Below are 15543 nucleotides of genomic sequence, written 5' to 3'. Positions count from 1 at the left end.
AAGCCCTTATTTTTTTTAGCATCTATTAAAATCTATTTTATGAGTTTCTTCACTAAAATTATTTGTCAGGTAAGACATTACTGTAGTCATGCTCTTCGACATGTTAAGGATATATCAGTTAATACCAATGTTACCTCTGAAGTGTGTGTATGTGCGTGTGGACACATCTTCTGCTACTCCTGCACAAAGGAATTTAAGCTGCGCACAAAAGGTTGTCACTGGCTGGTGGCGTAGGGGTGTCAGTGCCGGACTTCGGAGTGAAAGCTCCCGAGTTCGAATCCAGCCAGCTCCCCTAGCACGCTTTCCATCCGTGCTGGGTTGAGCGTCGAGCTAGCAACTTGACCTCGTAAAAAAAAAAGAAATTGCCTGCAACGGAAATATCAACCGCAAAAAGTTGATGGCCTGTGCTCTCTCGTGAGTTTAAAGGCAATTTCTCTCTCTCTTTCTTCTCAAAAGGTTGTCACCCTCTACCTCACGTTAAGTATATTTCACGATTGTATACAATCACGTTTTCTCTTTCAGGTCCTGATGCGGATGGAACTGTAGATGAATCCGCAGATATATAGTCAAGAAGTGTCTCATTCTGTACTTCAAATTCAGATCTAAAGGCAGTGTTCGGGGTGAGGGAATAAACAGGAAGGTGTAAGAAGTTCCCATGACTGGGTGAAGCAAAACATTTGAAGAGTGTGCGATGGTAGTGCAGTGGTTAGCACAACGCTTTACAGCACCTGTAGACCTAAAAGCTCTGCTCTGTATAAAACTTCTTTTGGTGGATTAGTTCAGCTGAAGGTGTGTGATGCTTCTCCTGCTGTATTAGTGATCAAAGAGTTTTACTTCCACTTAAAGATTCAGTGTGCACATATTGTTGTCACTGGGCAAAAAATTGCACAAGATTTTTGTCCTTACAAATTACCCAGGGAAAATTAATACACTCGGTACCCCACTTTACTGGGTGTACCTGTGCACATGCTCATTAATACAAATATCTAATCAGCCAATCATGTGGCAGACAATCAACACAAAAAACCATTCAGACATGGTTATGAAGTTCAGTTGGTGTTCAGACCAAACATCGGAATGGGGAAGAAATGTGATCTAAGTGACTTTGACCACAGAATGATTATTGGTGCCAGATGGGGTGGTTTAAGAATCTCAGAAAATTATGATCTCCTAGGATTTTCACTCACAAAAGTGTCCAGAGTTTAGAGAATGGTGCAAAAGAAACCCACATTCAGTGAGCAGCAGTTCTGTGAGTGGAAGTTAATGAGCGAGGTCAGGAATGGCCAGACTGGTTCAAGCTGACAGGAAGACGACAGTAACTCAAATAACCACACTTTACAACAGCGGTGTGCAGAAGAGCATCTCTGAATGCACAACACATCGAACTTTGAAGTGGATGGGCTACAGCAGCAGAACACCATAAACATAGACTCAGTGGCCACTTTACCAGGTTCAGGAGGTAGATAATAAAATGGCCACCGAGTGTATTATGAAATAAAATCAGAGAATGCTGGAAATACTCAGCTGTTCAGGCCACATCTGCAGGAAGAGCAACAAAGTTAACATTTCATGTCAAAGGCCTTTCACCAATACCCTGAAACATTAATGCAACTTGACTTCTCATAGCTGTGACCTGACCACCTGAGTGCATAGAACGTGGAACAGCAGAGCACTGGAACACGTCCCATGATGTCTGTGCCGAACATGATGTCAATTTAAACTGCACATCTGCGTGCACATGGTCCACGTCCCTCATTTCCCTGCCTGTCTTAATTCTTCTTAAACGTTTTTATTTAGAGATACAGAATCATTACAGACCCTTTTGGCCCAATGAGACCCATCACACAATTACACGTGTCCAATTAACCTACTAACCCGAGTGTCCTTGTGGGAGGAAACTAGAGCAGTCACAAGGAGAATGCTTAACCTCCTTACAGACCGCAGCGGAACTGAACCCCAGTCGCTGGTGCTATAATAATCTTACACTCGTGTTGTCTTTGTTATCAGCTTGACATTATTGTTGCCACCCTTATTGTCCTTATCGTATCTACCGCTTCCCTTGGCAGCAAATGCGAGTGTTTCCTTTTGCCAAGATCCTCCTCTAATAGATCCCCTAGTAGTGACGTAAGGCTCGTGGGCATGCTATCTTGGCGCCGAAAGCACAGCGACAATGGCTCAGCCCCAGCCTTGCTGATTTGATTTGACACAAACAATACATTTCAACGTACAATTTGATGTACATGTGACAAATAAAGCTAATCATTACTTCTTTATCTTTACCAGCCTATAATTCTGTGATTATACTCTACTCTTCTCATTAAACAGAGGAACAATATTGGCACCTGGGACCTCAAGTGGGCTCAGCAGTCTTCTGGGACCTCACCTGTATTTCCTCTGTTTTCTTTAGATTGCTGTACCTGTAAATTTTTCAATTTTCACTGAAATAATCTCTCTCCCACACCCCTCAAGTGCAGATACTGGACTTTGGTTTAGCAATATGATAGGCCCACGGGCAGCTGCCAAAAGCGAACAGAAGAACACTTGAACACCATCTGCCTCGTATCTACGTGAAGGACAAACTGGGGTCACACAGCAGCAAGGCAGGTCAAATAGCGAACTTAAAACTCATAACTACACAGGTGAGAGAGACTCTGATCATGGGGGGAGAATCTCTGCTCCGCACAACACAGAGAACTTCAGTAACAGTCCTCTGTCACCAGACACAGTCACTCGACAGCAGCAAGAGTAAGGGTTCCACTGGCTCACTTCTTTGTTGCCTGCTCTCATTCGCGGTCTCCTCCCCTGCACCGTCCTGTTCTCAGTGCTGTCATCGACAATTGTGGGGCTGCAGCACAATTCATGTCTTAGTGAAGCAAAAGTAGCAAAGCTGAGACACAAGGCAGTGTTCGGGGTGAGGAAATAAATAGGAATGTGCAAGAAGCTTCCACGACTGGGTAAAGCAAGATATTTGAAGAGGGCGCCGCAGTAGTGCAGGGGTTAGCACAACGCCTTCCAGCACCTGCTGCTAGATCGGGGTTCATTCCCGCCACTGTCTGCAAGGCATTTGCACTTTCTCTGCATGTCAAGTAAGTCTCCTCCAGGTGCTCTGGTTTCCTCCCACATCGTGGGCGTGCTATGTTGGGACTATAAGCGTAGCGACACTTGCTGGATGCCCAGCACAATTCTCATTGATTTGATTTGATAGAAATGGCACACTTCACTGTATGTTTTGATATACAGATGACAAATACAGCTAATCTTTCTTTTCCTTCTAATCTTTGAAATAAGGATAAACTGGTCCCACTACCAGATAACTCTATCTAACCCAATTTAACTCTAACATCCAATACTATCTATTCTGAGTTTTCATGTTCTAGCTGTGATCACCTGAGTTCCCTCCACAGATTCCGGTCTCCTCCAAGACAAGCAGGTTAGCAGGTCAAATGAGTGCTGTTAATTACCCATTGTGTAGGAGGGTTTACAGAGTAAAAGCCATGAGTGAGAAAAGAGGCAACAGGGCAATCGCTTGAGGAAAAAGACAATTTTTTGAATATAGATCAAACTAAACTTTATTCATAATAAAAAAACATTTACAAGAATAAACCATACAATGATTTTTTTATTCTTACATTCATAGTCAATGTGTTAAGTAGTATTCTATGATATTCCTTAAAACAAATAGTAGTGTTGCCACTCATGTGCGCCCCCTGCAGGTGGTACACTACCACTATCAGTGAGCAGTTTTCTTACTCAGCCCGGCCCCTCCTCGTCCAATAGTTAAACAGCCCCATACTGTGGTCCTTCCCCAGTAAGCCCACAGGACTTTTCTGAGAGTCAGTGTAGGTTTAACAGGTCAAAAGAGAAGCAAGCGACAACCTTCTCACTTAACTCGCTCAGCCCTTTAATATGATTGCAGCTAACCTGATCTTGTCCTCAGCTTCACTACCTGATCCCAAAAAGCCTGTGTTCTCCCAAGGTCTGAAAATCTACTTGTAGACCTTGTTGTGGGAACAGCTTCTTCCCCTCCGCCATCAGATTTCTGAATGGTCCACGATTGCATGGACCCTACCTTGTTATCCTTCTTTTACGCTATTTATTTTTAAATTTATAGTCATTCTTATGTCTTGCAACATACTGCTGTCGTACAGCAATAAAACGACACTGTGTGTTTCAATCTACATGTGATAAATAAAGCAAATCTTTAATCTCGCCTTTTTTTACAACACCACTAATTTACGGCTGGAAAGTAACTGAAACTGAAAGGTTTGGTTGTTTTGCACTGAGTTGATGCCTTGGTGATCTAATGTATGTTGAACTGAAAGCAGTTTGCTGTCAGCCCAGTAACAGATGCTCAGCAAAGCAGTGAAGTTGGGAGGTTAAAAAATGGGATGAAGCTGTTGGACGTCTTCCCCACCCGCCATTCTCTTTGATGCGTCGTCTTGCTTACTGACAGACAGGAAGGAATTCTCGGTGGCAAATTAAACCAATTTGTACTGATTGCCATTTCCGCATCTTTCAAATTAAAGTGCCACATGCTGATGTGTCCAGATAATTAGCAGGCTTGCTGCTCTGCCAAGATATTCCGTTCCCGAGCTGATTTCCACTTCTTACCATAAGACAAGAAGATACAGGAGCAGATCTAGGCCATTTGGCCCATCAAATCTAATCTGCCATTTCATCATGGCTGATTTATCATACCTCTCAACCCTATTCTCTTACCTCCACTCCATAACCTTTGGCATGCTTACAAATCAAGAACCTATTAAGCTCTAGTTTAAGTATACTTAATGACTTGCCATCCACAGCCATCGGTGGCAATGAAATAGCCTCTGGCTAAAGAAACCTCCTTATCTCTGTTCTAAACGCCGTCCGTCTATTCTGAGGCTGTGTGCTCTGGTCCTAGACTCCCCCACTACAGGAAACATCCTCTCCACCTTTCAATATTTGATACATTTCAATGGGATCCCTTTTCATTCTTCCAAACTTCAGCGAGTACAGGCCCAGAGCCATCAAACAGTCCTCATATATTAACCCTTTCAATCCCAGGATCATTCTCGTGAACCTGCTCTGAACCTTCGCCAAGGCCAGGCCATTCTTTCTTCTCTAAGGGGCTCTCATGCTGCCCTTTTGCTTCGGCTGACCGAGGAGCATCCCAGAATCCCAGTTTAGTTGTAGGCAGCACGACCCTGCCCAATAAGGTGGTCATATTCTGCAGCACCTTATGATGCATTCCAAGTTAAATAGGATCCTATAAGGTTACCCAGCAGAGTGAGGTTACAGTCCAGATATGCTCCTCGATCCTCTTTAATCACCCTGAAGCTTGATCAGATCAGCAGACTCCTATCTCAGTCTCAGAGTTGGCACCCAGTCTCAGAACAGGGTCATTAGCTGTAAAGCAACTTAGCTATTAATAACTCCTTCGATAGAACAGCCTCAGCCATCTAACTTAATTAAAGAAATTACTGGAGCACAAGTTTACTGGCAGCAAGTTAAGAAACAAATAACAAATATGGAAACACTCGTGTCCAAAGATTGCAAAGTTCTGAGGCTACAGTCACAATTATTATATAAGGTTTGATTCAATTAAAAATTCTTTCACTTTATTTAGATTTCTCTCAGTTATGCTGTCCCTTTGCGTGACTGCTCATTATATCATGCAACGTGTCGGACTTGCCAAAACATTCATGGAAGCTACTCAGTTGCCTAGAAGAGCAATTTCAAGAGGAGATACAAGTGAATACTAATAATGGAATCTGGAACAAAAATGCTGCTGGAGGAACTCAGCAGGTTAGACGGCATCTTTGGAAGAAAGTGGAGAGTTGACACTTTGATTCTCAAACCGAGACACTGACTTTGCATTTTCTTTCACAGAGAGAATTCAAATTGTTAGAACATGACTGATCTCTGAATCGCCTTATCACTGCCTCTGCTTTTGAAATCCAAATTTGGTTCATTTCTTGAGAGGAAGCAGGAAGGAAGAGTCAGCACGGTATTTTTAACAGCTGACAGCCGCCCATAACCAGTAACAAGGGCACAGTCCTCAGGCAACACACACAAAGCACTGGAGGAACTCAGTGTTGCTTGTATTGTGCCGTGATCTATTAAGGATGATTTCTGAGCTCAATGCCCATGAACAGAAAAGCCTACAAGGAGAGAAGAATACAGCCCAGCTGAATCAGAGGAGGAGCCCTTCCCACATTGAGCTCATCTGCAGGGAGCATTGCCACATGAAAGCAGCATCCATCATCAAGGACCTTCACCACCAGACCATGCTCTCTTTGCGCTGCTGGCATCAGGAAGGCAAAGGAGCCTTATGACCCACACCATCAGGTTCAGGAACAGTTATTACCCTTCAACCATCAGGCTCCTGAACCAGCATGGACAACTTCACTCACCTCAACTCTGAACTGATTCCACAACCTATGGACTTACTCTCAAGGACTCTACAACTCATGATCTCAGAATAACTTCTTTATTTTTTAGTTATTACTAATTATATTTGTACTGTTTGTCTTCTTTTGCACATTGGCTGTTTCTCAGGCTTTCTATGTGTGCACTTTTTCAATGACTATTTTATTTCTTTGCTCTACTGTGAATGCATGCAAGAAAATGAATATGAAGATTGTATATTTTGTCACATACGTACTTTGATAATAAATTTACTTTGAACTTTGAGCATCTATGGAGGGAAATAAACAGTCAACAGTTTGGACCATCTTCCTTCATCGAGATCATGTTTCTCCAGCATCTTATGCTTGCTGCTCCAGATTTCCATGGTCTGCAGTCTCTGTTGTACCAAATCCTCGAGCGATTTTCCGACACACTTCTCCCCTGCTCTCAGCATCTATTAACTCAAATTTGCATATTTCAACAGCTGTTGATAACCAGGAGTGTCTGACTAATGCTTCGGTATGATAAGGAACTGGTCAGACCACATCTGGAATATTGTGAGCAGCTTTGAGCCACATATCTAAGTAGGTATTGGAGGGGGTCCAGAGGAGTTTTATGAGAATGATCCCAGAAATGAAAGGGTTAACATATGAGGAGCATTTGAAGGCTCTGGGCCTGTACTCATTGGAGTTTAGAAGAATGAGGAGGGGTGTCATGAAAATCTATTGAATATTGAATGGCCTGGAGTGGAAGGACATGGAGAGGACGTATCCAATAGTGGACCCTAGGACCAGAGGGCACACCCTCAGATTAGAAGGAGCCTTTAAAAACAGAGAAGAGGATGAACTTCTATAGCTAGAGTGTGGTGAATCTGAGGACCTCATTGTCACAGTTGGCTGTGGAGGACATGTCATTGTGCATATTGAAAGCAGATTTTGATAAGTTTTTGATTAGTGAGGGCATCAAAGGTTACGTTGAGAAAGCAGGAGAATGGGGTTGAGAGGGATAGTAAGTTAAAAGAATGGAATGGTGGAGCAGACATGATGGGCTGAATGGCCCAATTCTTCTCCAATGTGTTATCTTCCATTAGCTGATGTTATAATAAAACATCAGAAAAACAAGTTATCACCCCATCCACCAGAGGTGGCAGCAGTGAGACACATAGAAGCACGTCACTCAAACACAACTCCTCAATGGGATGATAAAACAGAACTGAGCAGAGAACTCAAGCTTTTAATCATATATTCAAGGCTAAAGAGCAAATCGTCCAATTCCAAATCTTTAGTGCAAAATAGATCAGAGACCCATCAATGTCCCCTGAAGATTGCAGTCTCGGTCTCAGAGAGCTAACTGACAAGGTGAACCCATTAATCACTCAATTAAATAATATTGAAAATGTTTTGAAGATGCAACACTTTGGAAGCCAATATCCAGTCAATTATAAACATTTTTAAACACAAGAAGACTAAAATTATTAATTATTTCAGAGACATATACCTTTGCAAAGAGGCTGATGAAAGTCTAGTTTTAAAAAATTGTACTGGTTCTGTTTTAATGGAAGATTGAGATATTTCCAAAGACTTTAATGGAATATTAAATCAAAGGTGCACTTTCATAGGTACATGGAGGGGTGAGGCTTAGAGGGATATGGGCCAAATGCAGGAAATTGGGACTAGCTGGGTGGGCACCAGGGACAGCATGGACTGGATGAGCTGAAGGACCTCCATCCATACGGTATTGTTCTACGACTCTATGACAATAATATTCCATCCAACAAACTGAAAATAATCAACAGAAGGATGAATCCACTGATTAATAAAGGTGTTGAAAACGTAGATAGCTCTAAGCTCAGTCAAGGGTTATTTATATTTTGGCTCAGTTTAAGGTTAAACACCTGCCTTCAGATGAAAGGAGGGATAGTCACTGGTTAAAACAGACCATATCAATTAAAAGCCCAATTTAGAAGGCATCAACTTCCTTGCCACATAAATACTACTTACAGTGACAAAATTACCCATTGACCCATACCTCTTCGCAATGTGCAAGGAATTCAAATTTCCAGGAGGAATCTCGATTACAGAAAGAACATGAAAATACCACAAACATGGGACTAGAGGTCCTGATCGAACCCAGATCACTGGAGCTACAAGGCAGCAAGTTCACTATATGCAACTTGCTGTCCAGATGCCACAGTTCCTCAAAGATGTCATGCCATATTAAGCTGAAAACATCTTTGTTGAATTTCAGAGTGAACATCAGCATTTCCTATAACTGCCTTGGAAGGGCAGTTCCTCATATCTGGTAATTCAACAATAATCTAACCAAGCATAATAAAGTAGAGTACATTCTTCATACTCATAATAGATAGAACAGTAATTTGCCTATTGCATGTCATCTGTTAAAATGGATGCATTAATATTTTGAATAAGATTAAACAATCACTCTAATAAATTAAATGTGACATTGCATGCATTAATTGGACAGAAAATATCCAGCAAAATATCATTGAGTCAGGCTTCGAGACACTGTCAGAAACAGACATTGGACAACTCGCAGGTAAAGGCACTAATACCATCAACACAAAACTAATTTGCCTTTAACTTTGTCACAGCCAAGGTAGTTGTGATGAGAAAAGACAGATTAAGATTATGATGTCCTCAAATGGCAGCAACCACAAATAGACATTTTCAAAGAGGTATTAGGCCTCAATGAGTGAAAGAAAGGTCTTTCAGGAGAGCTGCCTTCAGATGTGTTAAGCTTGCTGGTCTGCTATCTGCTTCATACCAGGAAGCTGATTCAGAATTAAACTCTCATCACACTCAGCTAGGCTACTTGGAAGAGTCAAAATAGTTGCAAGCAAAATGGCTGCACTCTTCTCCTCCATGTTCCCTACTGCAGAAAACCTCTTCTTGCTTTTATATTGCCTCTGGTTAATTTACACTTGTAATGCCTAACTGCTTTTAGATAGGAACATTGTAAACATCAGCTGCAATTATTTGAGACAGATTTATCAGGAAGCTTACCAGCAATCTAAAGGAACAAATACCAAAAAAATAAATAAATCACTCGTCCCGACTTGTAATCATTGCTTTCAAATGCTACAAAAAAACTAGTGCTGCATGATGTTCAAATAACTCCACAGGGTCCAGATTTCCTGTGGAAGCCTCTCATTGTTATTAGACAGCAATATATCTTAATGATTTACCCATCCATACAGGGTTCAGCTGCAGTACTATCCAGCAGTGACAATACTTGGCGTTAATGTAATAACCTCAAACAGAACACCCACACCAGCATCACAAGAATTAAAGGCGTAGACTCACGAGAACTCGGCCGGTGAGGGTCTGGGCAGATATCATGACTCCGGCCCAGTCCTTTACAGAGGTCATCCAGCCCACCTCCCCCTGCGGTACTTCCTCCTTCTCATCCGGGTCGTGGAGGGCGTCGTCCGGCTGACTGGCTGTACCACCGATTTTCTGCGCATCCTGCGAGAATCAAACACAAGGACATGGAGTTTCAGTGTGAATCCATGGGACATTCCAGAAGAAAAGCCAACTTATACTGCAATGCTCAACCAAACCCCAAGTGAAGATTTTGTAAACTCAATTTCAACAAGGCTATCAAAATGATAGCACATTTGTAAACATGCACATATTTCAATTACAAACTAAATAGTAACTATATTGAAACAAGCCCAATGAATTGGCAGGCACAATTACAATGTTGAAAATACATTTAGACAGGTACATGGATAGCCAAAGCTTAGAAATAAATGGGCCAAATGATTGGAAAAGGTACCAGCTGAAGTAGACAGCCTGGTGATCTCTCACTCCCTATCTTTCACGATGTGTATCCCGCCCGTGCACACCAAGGTTCCTCCTTTCCTCAACACTCTCGCCCATTCACGGTCTGTGTCCTACCCTGTACAATGAGATCCCTCTGTACCTTAAAACTCCTCACCATTCACAAGTTTGTGTTCTACCCTTGTACACTGAGGTCCCTCTGTCCCTCGACACTCCCCAACATTCACAAGTTCTGCAGGACTTCAGGGAATCAGGCAACTCTGGATTCTAATCTTTCACACTCACTCTCTCCCCACCCAGCCCTAAGTAAATATTAGAGTCAAAGGATTGTGGAATGAATTGTAATACTGCAGTTTATCAGACTTTGAATGGGGACACTGAGATTATTTAATTTCTTTCAGCTAGTCACTACTTCACTGAAAATGTGGTCTTGGCAAGTGAATCTAGCTCCTGTTCTGTGTGCAGCAGCTCTATCCTTTCATCCGTCATATACAAACCTCTAATACATGTAAATGTATATGGTGAATAAAGTTGATCCTTGACCCTTAACTGCTGACATTTACAGATTGACCGAAAGGGCAGCTGGGGATGAGGTGAGGGTATCGGCATCTCACAGACTTGGCACACACCGGACCCAAGCAATGCATCACCCAGCCCAGAAAGAACATCATTACCGTTTGTTCCAATTTTCAACCTTTTTAACAGTTTATGCTTACTAAGAAAGGATGAATTCTGGCATGAATTCAAGCTGCCACTATGAAGTGTACAAACGCAATGTGCAAAACCTTATTATTCGATGCTTTAGCCTGCAACAAGCTCAAGTTTTCTTCAGTTAGAACATAGAATGCTGCAGCACAACCCACTGTGCTGTGCTAATCTTATAAACTACTCTAAGATCAATCCAACCCTTCCCTCCCACATAGACCTCCAATTTCTCTATCACCCATGTGCCTATCTAAGAGTTTCTGAAATGGGCCTAGTGTATCTGCTTCTACCACCATAGCAGGGTATTACGTGCATCTACCCCTCTTTGTGTAAAAAACTCACCTCTGGCACCCATCCTATAATTTCCTCCAATCACCATAAAATTATGACCCCTCGTATTAGCCACTAACACTAAAGTGGCTTAGCATTATCAGCTTAGCATAACTTTTCCAAAAATAAACTCCTTCTATTTAAAAAACTCCTTCACCAACAAATAGCATCTTGTTGCTAATTCCCTCACACAAACCTCCCAATGAACTTCTTCATTGCAGGAACCTTCAGGAACTGATTATCACCCTCTGTATCAGCTGATCCTGATCATGGCTGGCAGATTAATACTCCTCCCAGAAATGACCACTAGTGGGCACCAGAGAGGAATCCCAGTCTAGTAATAAACTTGGAGCTGGCTGTCAGCTGTCACGCTGTAGGGATCAGTCATTTGATATGGCTTTTGGCATTGCTTTAGAAAATGAGCCTTTGCAGTAAAGTGAAATGGGTAGAGGGAAGGGTGATAAAATAGTTAGGGATTGTGAGGTGTGAGGGTGAGAGGAGAGGACAGTGAGATTGAGAAGGGGACACAAAATCCTGGAGGAACTCAGCAGGTCGGGCGGCATCTATGGAGAGAAATGAACAGCTGAGATCCAAACATTGGCAGTTCATTTCCCTCCATAGATGCTGCCTGACCTGCTGAGTTCCTCCAGCATTTTGTGTGTGTTGTTCAAGATTTCCAGCATCTGCAGAATCTCTTGTGTCAAAGAAGAAATGGGTAGGGGCAAAAAGAGGGAGGAAGGAGGTGAAGTACCCTTCCTGACATTCTGTGGCACCTCATTAATGCTCTATAAGTGATCATACTTAATAACAAAATCAAGATGCCTTGAATCCTTAAGTGCACAAGTATAAGCCTTCCCTTAGTTATGTTCTACATTGTTCCCCACCAGTTCTCCTGAACTAATAATTATATTGTTGCATCATTCTGACACAATTAGAACTCATAAGTCAAAACTCAATGTATAATTCATTTACTTGCTCTCGTAGAATCACAATCTTCCTCGGTACTGACTCGAAACATGTTGTAACTGGAGTGCTGAGTTCTGAAGCAGCACACTGCTGACGAGGTCAGAAGACCTCAGCCAACTTGATGCAAATCCATTCCTTATACAAGCTGGGGATAAGATCCTGGAGAAACCCGAGAGCAGAACTCAGCTCAGTGATTGGCACGTGTGCTGCATATAATGGACAGATCCAGGCTTCTTTACAGAGAGCCTGGTTTCAGACACTCCTTCGATGCTGAGAAATGCAACATTGCCCGCAACCTTTAAATAATCTGATACCCCAGTAGCTTTCTCTAAACTGGCTCAGACACAAAGCAATACAAACATCTACATTCTGACGTTAAAAATTTTTGTTTTGCAGAAAAACTCCATGATTCATAATTCCTAACCCCAAGGCCCAGCATTGGTTGGGGTCGACCATGCATGTTGTGTCCTAGCAGTCTACACATACACAAGCCTGGGCGGTACGATATGGAGAGCAAGCTGTTGTCCATGTAGCAGGCTGATGAATCCAAAGGAACAGCAGAGACCAATACAGTCTGGCACCTGCACATCGCAGGAGTTGCCAATCAGCATTGAATTCAACTTAGCACTGCCTTAGGGAATCTAGCTCCAGATTCTTCCTCCAGGTTTACTCCCAAAGACTCCCCCATGAGTGGATATAGCTGCAAGGCAGCGGAAGTTTGAGATCAGAGTTTTCCTTCTCATAGATGAGCTGCCAACTATGGCTGAGGAGCCCCATCTTCCCAGAGCGACATTCCATCTCAGACGTCCTCCTCCCTCCCATCAGTCAGAAGGTACAAAAGCCTGAAAGCACACAGCACCAGGCTCAAGGACAGCTTCTATCCCACCATTGTAAGAGTATTGAATGGCTCCTTAGTATGCTAGATACACTCTTAACCTTAAAATTTATCTCATTGTGACTTTGTACCTTATTGTCTACCTGAAGTAAACTTTCTCTGGACTGTTACACTATTCTGCACTCTGTTATTGTTTTACCTCAGTGTACCTTTGCAATGACTTATCCTGGACAGTAGGCAAGACAAGGTTTCCCACTGTACATGTAAGAATAAATCAGCTTGCCAATTTAAATAGTTTACAGCAGCAGACAGACGCAACCTTCGCTCTACTACAAATACTGGTGAAGGGACAGAATTTCTTGATTCCATCCACCAGTTACTCTTCCATGGTAAGTAATCCCACAAAATTTCCATATGTAGTCTCTCTGGTCTATATAAACAGAGCAAGAAGTCTCCACTCCTGTACTAACATCTGCTTGCAGTAAAAATCACAAGAAACTCAGGCCTGATCAGTACTTGGATGGGACATTATCTAGGAACATCTTGTACACTGGGAAAGCAAATGATACAATCAGCAGAGTGAATTCAGTAGAACTCTCAGTCATGTTGGTTTAGTTATAGAGTCATAGTATAGTACAGCACAGAAACAAGCCCCATGGCCCATCTAGTCCATGCCGAAAGCATTTAAACTGCCTACTCCCATCAACCTGCACTGGGGCCATAGCCCTACTAACCATATATCTATCCAAACTTGGCTTTAATGTTGAAATCAAGCTTGCATGCCCACTTGCGCTGGCAGCTCATTCCATACTTCCACAACACTCTAAGTGAAGAAGTTTCCCCTCATGTTCCTCTTAAACTTCTCACCTTCCACCCTTAACCCATGTCCTCTGGTTATAGTCCCACCCAACCTCGGTGGAAAAAGCCTTATCTATACCTCTCATAATTTTGTATACCTCTATCAAATCTTCTCTCATTCTTCTGTTTTCTAAGGAATAAAGTTCTGAAGACTGTTAGAGGTAAGAAATGACCCACTTTGCTGTTGAAAATTTGCCTTGTATCTGTAACAATATACAACAGAGTAGATAATCTGTTACCTCCAGACATATTGTCAGATGTGCATCTCGTGAGGAAAACTAAGACAGCTTTTGTGCTGTAACTGAAGTGGCTGGGGTTGGGAACGTGGGAGGAAGGGATGCTGAGGTTTGTGGAAAAGAAGATGCGCACAGCTCCACAAAGCAAGGTTGAGAAAAAGAAATCTTCAAGGGATAGTAAACCAACCATTTGATTGGAAATACGTAACATAGAACCGGCAGTATTTAATGGAAACACAAGAAGCAACGTTAGCGTAGCATTTAACATGATCCTATTAAAGCTTGGAGCATTTTGGAGTTTGGAGTTCAATTCTGACACCATCTACAAGGAATTTGTATCTTCTCCTGGTGAAACACATGGGTTTCTACTGATGCTCCAGTTTCCTCCCACAGTCCAAAGATGTACCGGTTAGTAGTTTAATTGGTTATTGTAAATCCCAAGAGGGCTTCAGAGGTTTGGCTGCTCAGAAGATTCCAGTTAGAAATCAAACGGCTCTTAGAAGTTAAAGGGATCAAGGGATATGGTCCAGTATTCAGTGTACGTTAATAGCTGCATTATTTACCTCACGTATTGCTGCTCTCTGTTCATACTTTACACAAAGAGAATGAAAAACACCTGGCATCATGTCACCTGGTTAGAGCACATTTTTTTATACTGAAGACCAAGAAAAATAATATTTGAAAGATGTAACTAATTTGCACTGTCTTTGTTTCCAAATCAACTCTCTATGCTGCTGAGTGCAACTTGAATGAACACGTTCTAACTTCACAGCTTTTAATCAGAACTTTGTTCCAAACTTCACAGAATTTGGTTTCCTCTGATTAAAATATTTTTAGCTGTTTGTTCACAGTAAGGCTTAGGACCCCGTGGTTAGTATATTTTGTCCCTGTTTGCTACTTGTCAAATTCGCCATGGGTTTAATTATGATCTGTTGCTGTTTCAAAAAATAAAAATAGGTTTATTCTTGGTTTTCCAAGCAAAATGTGAGGCTGACACTTGGCTGATGTAAACGTCCATTCCCAGATGTGGTTCCTTGAATTTACTGGACACGGGTGAGTATGAAACTCACTAAGTCTCCATAGGTTTCTGAGAAAGCTGCCCTATATTTACTCGATGGAATTATTCCTCCCGCGCAACCAGCTGAGAGCTCACCCATTGTCTAGCTTGTCTACTTAAAATATCTGCTATCATAGAGTCACAGAGTGATAAAGCAGAGACACAGGATATTCAGCCCACTGAAACTATGCCTACCACCAACCATCCATCTACACAAATTTTTCACTAGCACCGAATTATTCCCCCACACATTCTCTTTAACACCTCTCAGATTCTACCACTCAACACCACACTAGGAAAAAGATACACCGACCAATTAAGCTACAAACATGCCCTTAATTGGGACATGGGAGGAAACCGGAG

General features: G+C 42.2%; 1 protein-coding gene across 5 annotated transcripts in view; it reads right to left on the bottom strand.

Annotated features, from left to right (window-relative positions):
* The window catches only part of kcnma1a (potassium large conductance calcium-activated channel, subfamily M, alpha member 1a), a 960366-nt gene that overhangs the window by 733610 nt on the left and 211213 nt on the right, over window positions 1–15543 (bottom strand). For all 5 annotated transcript variants that reach the window (XM_063070509.1, XM_063070506.1, XM_063070507.1 and 2 more), the window contains exon 2: window positions 9714–9875. In XM_063070509.1, coding sequence (XP_062926579.1) covers window positions 9714–9875 — 162 coding nt within the window. The remainder of the gene's footprint in view (window positions 1–9713; window positions 9876–15543) is intronic.

Source organism: Mobula hypostoma, chromosome 18 (assembly GCF_963921235.1).
Source record: "Mobula hypostoma chromosome 18, sMobHyp1.1, whole genome shotgun sequence".
NCBI classification, from domain to species: domain Eukaryota; kingdom Metazoa; phylum Chordata; class Chondrichthyes; order Myliobatiformes; family Myliobatidae; genus Mobula; species Mobula hypostoma.
Note: the sequence above shows the minus strand (reverse complement) of the source record. Positions and strands in the feature narration are given on the sequence as shown.